At 42.5% G+C, this 17,670-nt stretch overlaps 1 protein-coding gene across 1 annotated transcript in view; it reads right to left on the bottom strand.

Annotated features, from left to right (window-relative positions):
• Positions 1 to 4,195: 4,195 nt before the first annotated feature.
• HHIP (hedgehog interacting protein) overlaps positions 4,196 to 17,670 on the bottom strand; it is a 96,928-nt gene continuing 83,453 nt past the window's right edge. Inside the window, exons 12-13 of the mRNA XM_084757914.1 lie at positions 13,250 to 13,398; positions 4,196 to 10,795 (exon numbers count right to left, since the gene is read on the bottom strand). Coding sequence (XP_084614040.1) covers positions 10,602 to 10,795; positions 13,250 to 13,398 — 343 coding nt within the window. The 3' untranslated portion in view covers positions 4,196 to 10,601. The remainder of the gene's footprint in view (positions 10,796 to 13,249; positions 13,399 to 17,670) is intronic.

Below are 17,670 nucleotides of genomic sequence, written 5' to 3'. Positions count from 1 at the left end.
TTAATAGTCTTTTATTGGGAGGCAGGAAACCAGAGACATGTGTCTGCCAGGCTCTGGACCCCCTGGGTGTAAAAGATCTTTTCACAGGGGTCACCTAAGACCATCAGAAACACAGGTATTTACATTATGATTTGTAATAGCATCAGAATTACAGTTATGAACTGGCAATGAAAATCATTTTATTAAGGGGGTTCACCACACCACGGAACTATACTAAAGGGTCACAGCCTTGGGAGGGTTGAGAACAGCTCTAGAGCTGTGCTGTCCTATTTGGAAACCGTTAGCCACCCACGGCGACTAAACACTGGGAATGAGGCTTTTCTGACCCTAAACGGAATATGTAAATGACCTCATTTCCAATAGTTTAATATGAAAAGAAACAGTTGATTCTATGGTTAGAAAACTCTTGGGCATGGCTGGAGCAACGTGCCTATGTGTGGCTATTTTTCAATGACAAGTTTCCTAATCAGGTATTCCCAATCAAGGGTTTCTGATGAAGATTTTTGTGTCTGAATTGAGATTGGGCTGTAAATGTAGATTGCGCCATTGTTTTCAAGGAGCTGTTTACTGTACAAGTGCAAGAAGTTTTATTAACAGTTTTTGTACTGAGTGTATGCTGACACACTAGATGTGCATTGACTTGTACAAAATGAACGTTTAAATTTGTTTCATATATTTCTTTTTAGTTTTGCAATGTATTAAATAGAAGGTTTAATTACACACAGACAGGCACACGTGTACACATATACACACTACACACACACACACACACACACACACACACACACACACACACACACACAGGTGTCACTGAACCTGTGGCCCATTTTGTTTTGATTTGCTGGCCTCAGTCAAGTGGCCCCCACTGGCGTCATAAGCACGTCCTACTGTGTTGAGCTCTTGTGTGGTGCTGGGGATTCGAACTCAGGTTCTTGTGCTTGAGCAGTTGGCACCTTCCCTACTGACCTACCTTCTCTGCCTAGCTTGGAAGGAACCCAATTTCCTTCCTTCCTTCCTTCCTTCCTTCCTTCCTTCCTTCCTTCCTTTCCTCCCTCCCTCCTTTCTTTTCTTTCTTTCTTTCTTTCTTTCTCAGAAGGAAACTGGTTCCCAGGTGTAGTGAGAGGTATATGCACACCAACCAGGTAAATCTGCATCTCATAGCCTTATGCCAGGTCCCTGCCGTCCCACCTGGCGCGTGTGGCATTTGGTAGCTATAGATCATGGAGCACAGTGTCTATGATAAGCTACGTTGCTTTGCATGCAGCACATGGATTTTGTATCAAGGAGTTTTAATTACGAGGCTGTACATCAAGGAGATCTGACAGCACCTTATTAAATTACGAGACTGAGTTCAAGCAGCTTCTGACGCTGGCGCAGTCCCCAAAGGAGTGGCCCTCACAGTAACTGCCAGCCCAGCCTTTCTTTCCCTGCTCTTGTTCCCTTCCCTCTTAAAATCTGTCAATTATAAAAAAAAAATAGTGCATAGGAACAAACTATAAATCAAATTACCAAAACATTCAAAATCATCTAAAGTGTTTGCCTTTTTAGAAAATCCTTTCATTCCTTTGAAGGATGGTACAATTTAATCTCTAAAGACCCCTCTTTGGAGTGCTAAATGGAATAAAAGGTAAAATTTCAAGCCAGTCGGTGGTGGTGCACTCCTTAATCCCAGCACTCGGGAGGCAGAGGCAGGCGGATCGCTGTGAGTTCAAGGCCAGCTTGGTCTACAAAGTGAATCCAGGATAGTCAAGGCTACAAAAAGAAAGCCTGTCTCAAAAAAAAAAAAAAAAGTAAATTTTAAACGAGATACTTGTGGCTGGTATTTTAAATTGTATTCCCCAGGAAATAGGACATCAGCTTCAAATGTCCTTGTGTGTGTAGGGTGGGGGTGGGGTGGGGTGTGAGTCTGAGAAAGTGTGTGTATGTATGAGCGAGTGTGTGTGAATATGTGTGTGTATTTATGAGTGAGTGTGTGCATGCATATATGAATGAGTGTGTGTGTGTGTGTACACACACATACAAATGTGGAAGCCAGAGGCTAACTTGAAGGTATCTTCTGCCACTCCCCACCTTATTTTTGTGAAACAGGGTCTCTCCCTGCACCCGGTACTCACCATTTCAGCTAGGCTGGCTGACTAGCTCACGAGCTCAGCCTGCTTCAGCCTCCTCTACTGGTAGGTCACAGGGATGGATAGTCATGTCCTGGCTTTACATGTAGGTGCTGTTTGCACAGCAGGAAGGTTGCTGCTGAGCCAACTCCCCAGGCCCAGCATCCTTTTTTTCCTCTCTTACAGCACAAGTGTAAACAGGCAAGAGACAGACATCTCTGCCACACTGACTGTGATGCCCAGGGAAAGCTGACAGCTGATGGCTGCATTACAAATATGACCTCTGCACTGCCTCCGTGATGGCTGCTGAACCCTCTGCCCACGGTGGGGGTTTTGGAAATTGTACAGTTTCCATATTTTCCTAACTTAATTTTACTGTGCTCATACTGGGGTCCAAGAAGCAGGCTGTTGTGATGTCCCAGAGGGCATGTCATCATGTCTTTTTTTATTGTACTTTCATCTTTTTGTGCTGCTGGGATGAGATCCAGGAAGGGCCTTGTGCAGGCTGGACAAGCACTTCCTGCCTAGCTGCCCTGCCAGGCCCCGTTCTATTGAGGCACATCATCTCTCTCCTCGCCTCTCTCTAATGTATGCATCAGTTGAGAGTTTAAAAATGGGCGTGGAAGCAACTTCACACGTTCATAACTTAGGGAGGTGATTTGATGTCAGAGCTGAGAGGCCAAGCAAGAAGCCGAGAAGGAACCCGGGAAGAGCAGTGAAAGCCAGAATGCTTCCATTGCCAGCTGTGCATAAGCGTTTTTATTTTCTTTGTGTGTGGGGTAAGTCTTCTAGGTCGGCCAGGCATTAGAAATGTGGCAGATGCGTGCAGGAGTCAGGGATGCTCAGTGGGATGTGCCAGGGAGAGATGCTTGAGCAGCTGGAAGAGAAGTGGCTGAGGTAGGTCTCTGGTGTTTCCTGGGTCCCTGTGAGAACAAGCTGAAGAGTGCTTTACTGGTGTCACTGTGCCTAACCTGGGTAGCAACCCAAGCTCTGCACTTGTGAGTGAATCTTGCCACACATTTCGTTCTCTTGGAAACACCCTTTTAGGGATGCTTTCTCTTCCTTTTAGGAAGGCAGTGTGTTTACTTAGGAGCATAGTGGGCTGAGATGGAGCAGACGGCTCTTCTAGTGTGTGTTCGCACTCACGGGTTAGACTTTTAAAGCCACTTATGTGTGATTATCCACTGGGTGTGTGTATATGCACCACGTATGCTTAGTGCCTGTCGAGGCCAGGAGAGGGCACTGGAGCCTGTGGCACTTGAGTTAGGATGGTTGTGAGCATCTGGGTGGATGCTGGGGACCAACTCTGTATCCTTTGAAAAAGTAGTAAGTTTTGTGCATGGTGATAAATATGAGTCTACTTGCATTTTTCTACATGTAAGGCCTGGTGCCACTCAGAGAAAGAATAGAAAGGCTACCAAGATGAGACTTGATAGGCTGTGATCATATGGTGGGGGAGGAGGTCCCCTTCTGTCACAGACCTAGGGGATGGGAATAGGGTGAAAGAGAGAGGGAGGAACAGGAGGAGACAAGCAAGGGGATAAAAATTTAGATGTAATTTGAATAAATTAATTTTTTAAAAAATAAAAAAAGAGTAGTAGGGGTTCTTAGCCTCTGGGCCTTCTCTCTAGCGCTACTGATCAGACTTTTGCTTAAATTAAGATAAAATCCAAATAACAAGGCCACAGAGCTGTGGGATATCTGTCTTCCCCTCTTGCCCATGCCCCTACACGCATCTTTCTTCACTGTGGTACCCAGTATCAAAAGTTTTCTTCTACACTCATTATGTCTTAGCTTTAAGTTGACCAAAGGCTTTTACTTGAAAGTTACAACTTAGAACAAATGAAAACCAATGAAGCCTCTCCATGGTTGCCTTATATGTCTGCACAACAAGCTAACCCTGACATTAGCCTAGAATTTGGGTGGGAAATATTAAAATTATATCATGAATAACGACAAAAAGGCAATACTATTTAGAAGTAGCTTGAGCATAGACTATTGCAAAAATAGTGTTTCTAAAACCAGTCTTTAAATTTAGTAGAAATTTTAAAAAAAAAATTAAAATAAAGACAAATTTTGAAAGGGCACACAGCACGAGGCCATAAGATAAAGTTTAATACATTTGATCATGTTAAAACACAAAACACAGCCAATCTAATCAAATTTCAGGCATGCATTTACATAAATATATTAAATTAAGAAAAGAAATTATACACTTAAAACATCCTTTCACCTAAAAATCATTAAATCCACAGATCAACAATAAAACCAGTTCTCTGCATTTACCACTTCAAGATACAATTGTTCTATTTTAAAAATAACACAAATACACTTGTTAGACTTTATATGCATTATACATATATTATATATTACATAGATAGTGTGTATACATATGTAGTGTTTGTACAGATAGATACATATATATATATACATGGGTGTGTGCACATGTACAGATAACACACAGATGTACTTGAGGCCACCTGTACTTACAAGTGCTGGAGTCTAAAACTGAGCTAAACTGGAGCTAGTTGGATGTGAAATCCTTTTTTGCTTCAAACATGTTAAACCATCCCAGTGAGCGTACCGTGCTGTCCTCACAGATGCCCTCGCCTCTCTATAGTGTGAAATGATGTGAGGCACTTCAGCATTTCTATTGCATTAATGAATAGATAGGTGGCTGAGTAATAGAAGATCAATCGAGGAAAAAACTGCATGTTTTTTGCAAACTTACTTAAGTGACCTAGATTTCTTCAAGCTCATGGGGATCATGTGGGCCAGTAGCTCTGCACATTAACTTTTTGGAACATTCTAGAAATCACAAGTAGTTCCTATACTAATTCTGATCCTTTAAACTTGCCTCTGGGTTGAGTAACTGTTCCTCCTGCCTTCTGCCTCTGATTAATGTATTAACAGAAACCCAAGGATGGATTGGCTCTGAAATTTCCTATAAGATCGTAGACAGATTGCTTTGATTTTCAGCAGCCTGAATGAAATGGACAATGAGGAACATCAAAATAGGTGAGAAGAACAGAACACAAACCTGCTCCTTAGCACCGAACGAGCCAATTACAGATCAATCCAAAGGAGATGCAAGATTTCCCTACTAGAATTCCTTCGTGCTTATGGTCATGACTCAATAACTTTTTTTTCATTGCAATTAGATGGATTTGTTTTAAACAGTAGTCTGTTGTAGCACGTCCTAAGGAATCCAGTTTCCAAAATTCCATACTACTCAGGATTATTCATCTTGGTGTATCACAGTTCTCAGGGACACTCACGTCTTTCCACATCCTCTGACCAGACTAAGATATGGGGGCTATCTGATATCTCAGAAGGCTGTTAGGTTAGCTTCTCAAAAATAATGCTATGAAATGAACCATCTGAACATGGATTTTTAGTTCATCCCAAGGAAGTCGTGCCTCAGATTTTAAGATTGTGGAGTAAAGAAACATGCACTGTTTACTCTGGCATAGACCATACCAAGCCTAATTATACCTCATTCATGTGAATGGAAACTACTGGCTAGTTATTTTTCAGCACAGAGAGAAATGTTCAAGACTGAATTTCTAGCTGTGAAGAAAAAAACTGATATATTTGGCCACTATGAATTTCCCATCACTGTCTGTTTCATTTTTTTCTCTATAACATATATTAGGTAATAAAATGTAATTTTTTTTTACTTAAAAGTTGATAGCCAACTTAGATAATATACTGTATATGAGATGTTTACTTGCTAATATATGGATATATGAATTTGAATCTATAAAGAATATGTATTCAAAAAGGAAAACCCTGAATAACCAATGATATATTACTTGGTGATATTCATGAGAGATTACTCCACAAAGAATGCTGAACCAGTAGCAGATTGATTTTTTTTTCTGTTGACTGACAAAAACAAACGAGAAGTTTTAGGCACAAGGCTTTAAAAAAACTGGCTTAAAGATTCTATTATTCAATAGCATCTTTTCAACTGGCTGATACATGCCCTAAATAAATTGTATGGGAAAGCAAGGTAAATTGTGGGTGGGTTTTAGCTTCATATTCAATAGAATGTAAGAAATGGCCAATCTCATAAATGACCAAATCCCCCGCAAAGCTGCTCGAAGACATCACTGTGATTGGGAGTCGAACAGCTAACACCCCTGCCTGCTTGCATGAGCCCTGTGCACTCTCCTAGGAGTTACCCAGAGGAGACGGTGACGAGGAAGACAGGTAGACCTTGGTTGAGACAAATTCTAAGAACCTGTTTTCAACATCTAATTTCTTCTCTTCCTGGGCTTCCTGTCTTATTTCATGTCATGTTAATGATCGGATGTGTTGGCCGGTCTGTGCAGGTGTGACAGAGAGAGTCAGAGAGCACACACATGCTTCAATTCTGCAAAGAGGAGCTTTCTGGTGGGAATTTATTGACATTCCCAGAAACTGCCACCCATTGCCACAGGGAATATGGGTATGTGTGCTCATTTTCTGGGGACAGAACTTTGGGTTGCGTTCTCTGGAAGGACAGACCTCACAGCAGGGAAAGGTGTACCTGAGGTCATCATAAAGACACTGGTTTCCTTCCACATGGCTTTGGGATAGTTTTCTTCAAAGTGGACTTTGTAGAGATGCTTACTGTTTGGTGGGAACTGGCTAGGGCCATCCCCCCTGTCATCTCAAGCTCTCTATTAGGGTGACTGTCCTTCCCTTCCCTGTGGCTTTGCTAGAAGACTGACATGGGTCACCTACACTGGTGGCTGTGCGTGCTTTTTGTCATTTCTTTCAGTGGACTCTTACAGGCCGGCCTGGCAAGGCATTTCTCTACTCTTCTTAACGTTACTGAATTTGAGTTGGTGCGACTCCAGAAGAAAAAACAAAGGGGAGGAAACCCAACAAAATGTATAGGCATCTAGTCCAGGACAGCTCCCTCACGGGCACACGGGATGTGTCTGTTTAGAAAAAGCCAACATAAAATGCAGAAGAGTGGAGGAAGAAGAGATTCAAAAAAGAGACAAGGGGGAGAGATGCGGGTGGAAGTGTAGAGAAGGGTGGGGGAGGGGTGTAGATCCTTACGTAGTGGTCTAGACAGATGCTCAGAAAGCAAGCTGACACACCACAAAATCACTGATATACTTCCTCCACTTAGAGACTTACACTGGGTTCCCTTCATGTGCCAAGAGACAGAAGAAGAACTCAGACCCTCGTGGGCTGGTGTGTACGTTGAAAGACCTCAGGTTCAGTGTCCGACCTCATTCATCACCCTGAGTAGATCTGTTGTATACCTTGCGGGTCAGATATCAAAACAAGTCAGAAACAAATGGACTTTAAACAAAAAAGCATGTTATTCTATAATATTTCCCCCAACAATAAACAAGGAAGCCGTGACTGCTCAGGCCATAAAAATGATAAGGAAATAGTTTTCTAGCTGGGTTTTATAGACATGTACAGGTGTCTTTGTGTATCCTTCACGAAACTGACCAGTTAAATGGTAGGCTCTTCTGAGTAAAGCTTGTAAAACATTTTATAAACACCTTAAGAAAAATTCTAAGATGAAAAGGTATGGACTGAAGCACTGAACTTTCTTAACTGCCCCTCCTTTTCTCTTTAGTGATGTGCCAATTCAGTTGTTGCTTTATGTGTAATGATGCTGGTAGGTAGGTTATTTCATATTCAGCTGCTAACCAAAGCTTAAGGTCTAGAATGTGCAAGGGACAATAATAACTATTTATTTCTTCTTTGTCATATATGTAATGGCATCAATTTTTCCATTTTAGACTGTGTACTTTGTTAGATGGGTACATTTTGACTTTTAAATAATTAAATGTCATTAACTCTTAACTTTTCTCAACTCATTTTTTTTAAACCAATTCCTATCTGTCTCTCACAGGTCATTTACAATAATTCCCCAGCCATCTATTTAAAACTTGACTTCAAGGAATAGGTCAAAGACAATTTAGGGGTTGGTCACATAGTCTAAAACACACAGTCACCCACTAGTCATTGCTACCAACCTTTCTCCTAAGGACAGAAAGGAAGGATTCTTGTGACTTTCTTTGGTTGGGTTAAATATCCATGGGCCAAAATTCTTTAAAGGGAACTTGGTCGTTCATTTTAACAGCTGATTGCAGAAAAGGCAATATCATCTGGGGAACCTAGTGTTTCTCCATGTCACTTGGACCCTTTTTCACTTGAGAAAGGGCTATGCGGAACAGCTTTGGGTCTGCCCAGCTTAGCCTTGAAGAACTTCCAGCAATGGAATACCTTCTCTTTTAAAGATATAAAGACAAGCACTTGGGTTTGGGGATTTTTTTTTCCTGACTTTCTGTGGGCATCCTTATTGTTTTTGCTCAAACTCTGAATGGGAGAATGTGTAATAAAACTGTACAATTTGACAGATTTAGACAGCTGGCTCCTTCATGACAAGTTCACAGTCGGCCAGTGTCACCCACGTTGAATAAGGGATGACTTGAGAGTAAGGTCCACTTACAGGGCAGTTTTTCCTTAAAAAAAAATTGTAAGACTTTCTGTGATGGAATTCAGTAAGAGGACTATGGAGAGAAAGCCACAGAGACAAAAGGTTGCCATTAACCTACAGAGAGGCAGGTTAGTGCATGGTTCATCGCAAGATTTGTCACAGTGTTGGGCCAATGAAGTGTTGGGGAGACTAGAAGGGACCGCCCCTTTTCTGGGGTCAGAGGGCAACCTGGTCTCCATGCTCATTTACTCCCAAGGCTTCTGTGAATAGACTGTCAATTGAATCTAAGTTGTGCAAAATTATGCGTGCACTTTTTAATACAGGCTATTGTTGTTTAAGCACCAAGATCTCCCAGCCCCCTCCCATTTGGGATGACGTCACCGGAACCCAAGCGATCATACATGGGAGGTGTGAGCGGTGGATCCAACAAAATTGTTCTACAGTGTGGAGTCCTTCAAAGTGCACACTGTGCTTAACTTGCAACTCTCTCACTTTAGAACAACACAGGAACACTAGCTAGGAGATTATTGTTGTTGTTTCGTGATTTAAGGCTTATTTTCCTAAGGGTGCATGCAGTGTCAGCCAGTGCTGAGGACCTGTCTGATTCTACAGTCTGGATTCCAGAGCAATGGATGCCATGGTAGAGGGTATGTGCTTATCCCGGCTACACGTCAGTAGTACTAAAACCCTTATACTTTGTTAACATCCAAACACAGAGAGATGGCAGATGGGAAATCAGTAAGAAAAAAAATGCCTGTCAGACTTGTCGTTTAAACTTAGTGCTCACCATCTCTTTTAAGACAATCTGAACAGAACATTTGCAGAAAATTTACTGAGGAAAGAATCAAAGGGTATGGCCCAGAGTCCTGAAGGAGCATGGGCACTGGAAGTCAGATTTGCCAAGGATGAAGATCTTAAGGCTCTGTACGTGTGGCAGCTTATACCCAGCTGGGATTGGCTGTGAAAGAGTGATCTCTTCCCCAGGGAGGGTGGGTTCAGAGCGCACACTGTAACCTGCTAATCCCACAGACTCTGGCAGTCTTGCTATGGTGGGATTTTATGCAACACTGGGGTTTTATGAGGACTGGCTGTTTTCTTGCCTTATTCATCCGACAGGACTGACTACAATATTGGCACAAGTACTCACTGCTAGCTTAGAGCCACAGCACGCTAGAGGCTGCTTGTTTTCTCACGCCCCTTCTTTCCAATTAAGCTGGTGAAAATGGAATTACATGGCAAAGGTGTTTCATCTAGGTGATGTCTCTATTATAAAAATAAAATAAAAAAATAAATATGTGACAAAAACTCAGTGCCCATTGTTACACAAAATATACAATAGAAACAGTCCGTTCAGGAAGATTTCTTTTTCAAATAGGTTATTCCGATTTAATCATAAACGTTGGAAAGCCATCTTGAGATTAAGCTGAAGGAACCAGGCTGCTCTGTCAAATAAGGAGGTGAGTGTGTAACATTCTGTAATCAGATCCATCAACAGAAGCGGAGATTACAACCTTACATCAAGCTGCTTGTCCAGAGATTCACCAAGGAGTTTGGAAACATGCTCTCTTATTATAGACCTTTAATATAAAAATATCTCTACCACATTGCACAATAACATTTCAAAGCCCTATGAAGGTCGATCTTAGTAATTGCAGGCAGAAATTCCCCTGGAAGTAAAAGAATATCTTCTGATGCCATAAAAATTCTGTGCTCAATTTGTGGTGGAACTTCTGTATAAAGTACTCCACACCATTAAGTAGATATTAAAAAAAAAAAAAAAGAAGAAGAAGAAGAAGAAGAATCTGTTATACAACCTCGAGTTTAGGGGCTGTGAGTGCAGGTGTGGACACGCACGTACATGTGAAAAAACATGCCCACATACGCACTGAGATCTGCACATTTCTGGAAACTGCTTTTTAAATTACTAAAAGAAAATGAAATCACAGGAGTGTGTAGCAGGAGGACAGTCTCTCTCTTTAATGATAAAGATCAAAATAAATGCCCACCGGAAGGAAATATTCAAACGGTCCCGGACACTATACAATGTAACTTGTGAGATCCAGCAAATAAGACGTCATATCAATGATCTGGTCAAGAATACCTGCCCTGGTTACTCTGCGCATGCTTCGGTCCACTTGCTCACACTGAGGACCGAGATAGCCTTTTTTACAGAGGCACTTGTTCGGTCGGACACAGACACCTCCGTGACGGCATGGTGGCTCACATTTGGCTGCAAGAAAGAAAGAAAGAAAGCAACGTGCTGTTCTTAATCTTGACGTCAGAAGCCATGCCAGGCACGAGACCAAACATTTGATGAACAAGGGAAGGTAGGAAAAGAAGGTGGAAGTGGGAGATAGCAAGGAGAGGATTGGGCAGAGGAATATACAAATGGGAAAGACAGTTTTTAGGCACAAGAGGTTTTGTTTGTTTGTTTTGCTTTTAGGGCCAGGGACGGAGCTAAACACGAGATGCCAGCGCCTTGAGAAGCAGAGCTCACAAGAAACTATCTCAGTGATTTGCAGAACTGACTCTAACACTATGATGTCAGTCCTTTCAACTCCTGCTCCCTGAGGCATTTCAACCAATGGCCAGTTCCATTCTGTCAGGGGAGGACCTCATAGGGGAGAGGCTGGCCCCGAGAAGAAGAGGCTGGCCCCGAGAAGGGGGCTACCAGCTAGAGCAGTTCCAGTGGGACACCCGACTGAAATAAAGTCAGTTTGGGACAGGAGTGGCGTGAAATATCCAGCATCTGGTCTCTCTGGGGTCCCTACTTCTCTATGCTTTTAGGGGGTTCACCGACCACATTGAGCTCTGATTATGCCTGAAATCGCATCCTGGGGCGAGTACGAGAGGCTGTCAGAGGATGTTCTGAGCAATGCTCTCTATGCCACGTTGCAGCATAGACTGTCTTTAGTGAATCATTTTTACTAGTACCATATAGGAAAAGAATGTAAAGGTTTACTGCTAAAGTGATACGGAGACATGATATTTGGTATATTCATTAGTTGTCACCTATTCACGAGTTTGGGATGGAGCCACCACAGACACAGTCAAATCTTTTGATTGCATTCTCTTACGCTGTAAGGAATCAGGCTCATTTTTGTGTTTTTTTCAGATATAGTACTCAAAACTCATGTTTGTCGCACTGACCCATGGAAAAGAAATTATAAGAAAAAAATAAAGAAAAGCAAAAGCATTTTCTCTTTCACATTTTTGGAAGATGCTTGAACCACCTGGGTGTATAAATGTAATCTCATCGAAGACATCCCAGATTTTTTTTCTTATTTATTAAAAAATTTTAATTTAATCAGGGGAAAATTTTGCTCCAGAAGATTTTGTTGAAACAGAACAAGTTAAGCAAAGGATGTTTCCCTGATTGTGGTTAATATCTATTAGGAAACTGGACAGCACATGAGCACTTAGTTTGTTGAGCCTCAGTTTGAGCACGCTGTCTGGAGAAGGCGCTCGGGAAAGAACTGTTTAACCGATATGTGTTTGAGGGGGACCTAGAGGTTAGGGAAAGTGCAAAGAGCCTAACAGAATGGATGCTATATGAAGGAAACGGGGAGTCAAGAGGAATACACAGTGTCGATCACCGGAAGGGGTAGAGGGATAGTATCACTATTATTATTACATTTGTACATTGATTCTTAACTTTGGGCTCCACTGACCAAAGGGACTTGGATTGGTCAGTAGAGTCTGTGTGCTTGTCTGAACCACCACCTAGGTTCTGCTGGGTCATAGTTATGAGTTTCTCACCTGCACTTGTAGCTCTAGTCCCAGTCAGATATCAGCAATTTAAGCTTAACATATGTACTGTCTATATGATCCTCAAGTGTTGGCTGTTTTTATTAGGTAATATGTAAGCTGGACAAGTCATGATTATAATATAGTTTGAAACAAATACATCTTAAGAATAAAAAAAAAGATTGCCCCGGAACAATATTAAATATAATTTGGAGTCTTGGTTTCCATTGGCTGCGTCTACTTTAATGTGCAGAACAGGAGAGATCAAAATTGCTTCTGAGTAGTTCATGCACACTTGTTGTTGAAATTACATTTTAGACACAGCCTTAATGTATTCTTTAAAAAAAAAAAACTTCACACCAATTAGAATTTCACAAGGCACAAAGTTAAGGACATCCCACACAAAGGGTTAGAATAATCTAAACAAATCTCTCTCTCTCTTCTCTCTGAAGCTACATACCTTCGTCATGGGTCACAAGGGAGCAGAGCGGAATAGGAAGACCTTGCAATGCGTGTCTGGATAATTGCATTTCCGCTCTGGCTTAGGGACAACACCCACCCAGGGGCCCTGTTTCTAGGGTACCATAGCAAAGTGCAAGCAGTGATGCTACAGAGGGCATTCATGGGGTGTCTGGACACTGCTAGCACTTAGGCCAGGGGTTTCGAGAACACTAAGTCTTAGGCTGGTGTGAATATGCCAAACTCAGGGCTGTGATGTGCTGTTTTTCTTTTTTGGAAGAATCTTTTATACTTCTGATTAATTTAGAAATGTGAACGACCTACACAAAGATGGGAAAGGTTCCATTCGTAACTTCAGAAAGAGGCACTGCAAAGCGCTAGCCACTGGCACGCTAGATGATTCAAGAACAGGTGGTGCTAACTTCTCAAGGGCCCCAGGATCATGTTCAGTCTTCTGGGTGATAACAGAAATACTAACCAATTCTGCAGAAGTGCCCTTCCCAGCCAGGACTGCAGCAGCATTTGCCTGTGGGGGTGTAGTAGCCATTCCGACAGAGCCGGGAGCACTCCGAGGTCAGGGTCTGGGCAGGTTGAACCGGAACTCTGCATTCCTCAGGCATTAAAGGCCTACAGCCGAAAAACAAGAGTTAACATTGCATGTAAGTTGAAAATCAGTATGGGATAGAATTTAGTGGTCTTACAGCTTACAAAGAATGCCTGTGACTTTCAAAAGAGATTTTTCTTAAGTGACACAGTCAATTCCCAACTTTAGAATAACAGAAAAATACGTTGATAATATGAAATAGCCCGAAACTTTATTGCTGTCAAAATTCTCCATAAAAATATCAAAATAATATGGCTCTTTTGCATTTGGTAGCCAGAATGTCTAGAAACTGTAATTTTAAATAATTTTAAAGTTTTATTTTGTTGTATGTGTTTGAGTATGTGTGTGTGCATGTGTGTGCCTGCATGTGTATATGTGTGAATGTATTCCTGTGTGTGTGCATGTGTGTGTATGTTCATGTGTGTGCATATGTGTGTGCATGCATGTGCCATGGTTCCTTTGTGATTAGACATCAGCCCCGGGGAATCAGTTTTCTCCTGTCACCTTTCTGTGGATTCTGGGGATGGAACTCAGGCTTGGGCTTGGTCTGCAACTGCGTTCACTCACTGAACCTCACATTGTCATTTAAAAATTAGAAGGGCACACTCTAGATCCATAAATGCTTTTAAGGTCAGGGTCTCCCTATCTCTGTCTGTCTCTCTGTCTCTATCCCTGTCTCTTCCCCTCCCCTCCCCTCCCCTCCCCTCCCCTCCCCTCTCCTCCCCTCCCCTCTTCCCTCTCCTCCCCTCCCCTCTCCTCCCCTCCCCTCTTCCCTCTCCTCCCCTCCCCTCCCCTCTCCCCTCCCCTCCCCTCCCCTCCCCTCCTCTCCCCTGACCTCCCCTCTCCTCTCCCCTCCTCTCCTCTCCTCTCCTTTTGGGGCAGGTTCTCCCTATCTCTGTCTCTCTCACCTCTTAGGGAAGGGTCTCACTGTGTAGCTCAGGCTGGCCTCACATTTGTTTTGTAAGCAGGAGTGGATTTGAACTGAAAATCCTCTTGTTATGGCCTTTCAACTACTGGGATTATAGTGGTGGGTCACTACACAGAGCTCACTTGACATTCATTTTGAGATAGCTGTTTTCCGTTTCATTCTCCTTGAAAGGCATCTTTATATGCATGTGTGGGTGATTATTTATGCTACCAAATAGAAATTTAAACTGTTAGTACAAAGAAAGGCACGTATAGGACAGAGATTTTTATGAATTATATAAAATAAAAAATTTTTATCATTATATAATAAGTAGCTCCTATTATGAAGAGAATATTAATAACAGCAAGTGCAAATATCTCATTTGCAATGTGAAACTTCATACATTTTGTATTAATTGTTCTATAATTGTTGTCATTTATAAAGAAAACTAAGCCATCAAAGGTTTTTATGATTCTTCTGCTTTTCTGATGCTGTTATTCAAATGAGATCAAGCTGGCTTCATGAAGTTTATGAAAAAGTATGCAGTGTTTTTTCTTCTGGGGTTCCTACCTTTCCTGGTCTCAGTGTAACTATACAGTGAGAAGGACCTTCTGGAAAAGAGTGTAGACAAATGTTAGTCTGTTATGTGCTGCCAAAGTCTAGGCTTAGCCACAGAAACGACAAGGCTTTCTAAATAATCAAAGAAGTAAGCCTCCAAGAGAATTTTTTGTTTTGTTTTTGTCTTTTGGACAGGGCTTCTCTGTGTAGCCCTGGCTGTCTTGGAACTCACTCTGTAGACCAGGCTGGCCTTGAACTCAGAGATGTCTGCCTGGCTCTGCCTCCCGAGTGCTGGGATTAAAGGTGTGCGCCATTTGCCCAGTCTGTTCTCTTAAGACTGGTTCTATTCTCCTGTCAACAGGAACTGTGATCAAATTTAGGGGCCTGGCCCCAGACCATTTCTACAATGATCCAAAATCACGTGTTAAAATCTCAAATATTAAAGATGTGTAGGAATGTGTATATCTCCTCTCATCAACAAGTCTTTATGCTGAGAATACCGTGTTCTGAAAGGAATGCTGGGATTCTGAGACTTAAACCTTAAACTTGTGGAACTGCTTACTTAAAACTGGACACGGTCAGTCTTTGTGAGAGCTCCCTCAGGTATTCCCGGCCCAAGCTCACTCCAACCAAGAGAGCATCAACTATATTTTCCACATGTTCCCCAAGGGAGTCTTGCTGAGCACGTGAGTGTGGTGGGGGTAAGGTAGGGAAAATGTTCCCCCACAAAGTACCAGCCTTGTCTTCTAAGCTACGGCTCAATGCCCAAAGTTCACCCTGTTTCTTTCTTGTATAAAACTTTTATTTTATGGCGTTTCTGCTCAGTGGCCTTGTAGCTTATTAGTAAACAGAACATGCTATATACACTAAATGTACCCTTTTCAAATAAACTCTGTGATGACAGAAATTTTCTCTCTTCTTTGTATTTCATAATGATAAGCGAGAGATCTAAGAAAGGGAGGCTTCTGGGAGGACAGGGAAGTGACCCTTGCTGAGGATCCTAGTAGCAGGGGTCACGGAAACTGCAGAGGACACCCTCTAATGAGACGGAACTTCTGGCGGAAGGAGGGAAGCATCAACCCATCCACAAAAACTTAGACCCCAAATTTACCCTCCCTACAAGATGGGCAGGGATAAAGATAGAGCAGATATTGAGGGAACGTCCAACCATACCTGACCCAACCTGAGACCCACGCCATGGGAGAGAGCCAGCCCCTGACACTATTAATGACATTCTGCTATGCTCACAGACAGGAGCCTAGCACAGCTGTCCTCTGATAGGCTCTATCCAGCAGCAGATAGGAGCAGATACCGAGACTCACAGTCGAACACTGGGCAAAGCATAGAGAGACTTGTGGAAAAGTGAGGGGAAGGATAGAAGGACCAGGAGGTGGCAGGAACTCTACAAGGAGACCAACAGAGCTAACTAACTAGGACCCAGAGGGGCCTGCTGAGACTAAGGCACCAACCAAGGACCATGCACGGGCTGGACCTAGGCTCCCTACGCAGATGTAGCAGATGGGCAGCTCCTGCTTCATGTGGGTCCTCTAGGAAGGGGAGGTGGGGCTGTCTCTGACATGGACTCTGGTGCCTGCTTTTTGATCACTCCCCCTTGGAGGGGCTGCCTCACTAGGCCACAAGGGGAAGAGGATGCATTCAGTCCTGATGAGACTTGGTGAGGTGGGGTGGGAGGAATTCTGAGGAACAGGGGAGGGAGGAGTGGGCAAAGAGGTGGGAGGGGGGTTGGGACTGGGAGGAGAGGAGAGAAAGGATTTGATCAGGATATAAAGTGAATAAATGCATTTTTAAAAGGGACTAGAAGAATATGTAGCCCATAGGAAATGCTTAATAAAATCTGAGTGAAATTAATATATTATGGGCATTTGAAAGTGTGTCTTTTTCTTTGCTATTGAGTAGAGTTATTGGAAATATATGACTATGGAGGGAACAACACACACACACAACACACACACACACATACACACACATATACACACACACACGCATACACACACACATACACACACACATACACACACATACACACACACATACACACACACATACACACACATACACACACACACATACACACACACATACACACACACATACACACACACACATACATACACACACACACACACACACACATACACACACACATACACACACACATACACACACACACATACACACACACACACACACACACACACACACACACACACACATACACGAGAGACACGGTCTCACTATGTAGCCCTGGCTGGCCTGGAACTCACTATGAACACTAAGCTGGCCTCAAAGGCATAGAGACAGGCCTGCCTCTCTTTCCCTACTTCTGGGGTTAAAGGTGTGTGCTAGTCCACCTGAACAAATAGATACACCTTCCTGTCATAAACATAAAACTAAAAAAAAAAAAAGGCTGTATTTTTTAATGTCTAACAATTCTCACTTTTGGTATAGTTAAATTTATTTTTAAGAGGTATAGTCAATGTATTTAATTAAATTCATTTTTTCCCAGGAGTACGCTTGACAAAGTATGTATGACCAAGATCTTTGGCAAAGCCAAGTGTTTCCCTTGGCGTGATGTTGCTATGAAGACAGCCTCCTTTTCAGTAAACAGGACTGACGAGGGTAGAGGGACAAGGCAGTGCACTTGAACTTCATTGCTACTGGCTCATAATTGAGACAGATCATCTTAAGATCACATAAATATGACCTAGCTAGACACCTAGGTGACAGCTAAGCAGAAACAGAGAATACATATTCAGCATAGTTTAACTAATTTAATACATATTTTCATTGTGCTAGGAAATTGTGTGTT

Source organism: Acomys minous (assembly GCF_964271855.1).
Source record: "Acomys minous genome assembly, chromosome: 14".
NCBI classification, from domain to species: Eukaryota; Metazoa; Chordata; class Mammalia; order Rodentia; family Muridae; genus Acomys; species Acomys minous.
The sequence above is the reverse complement of the archived record's forward strand: the minus strand, read 5'-3'. Positions and strand labels throughout refer to the sequence as shown.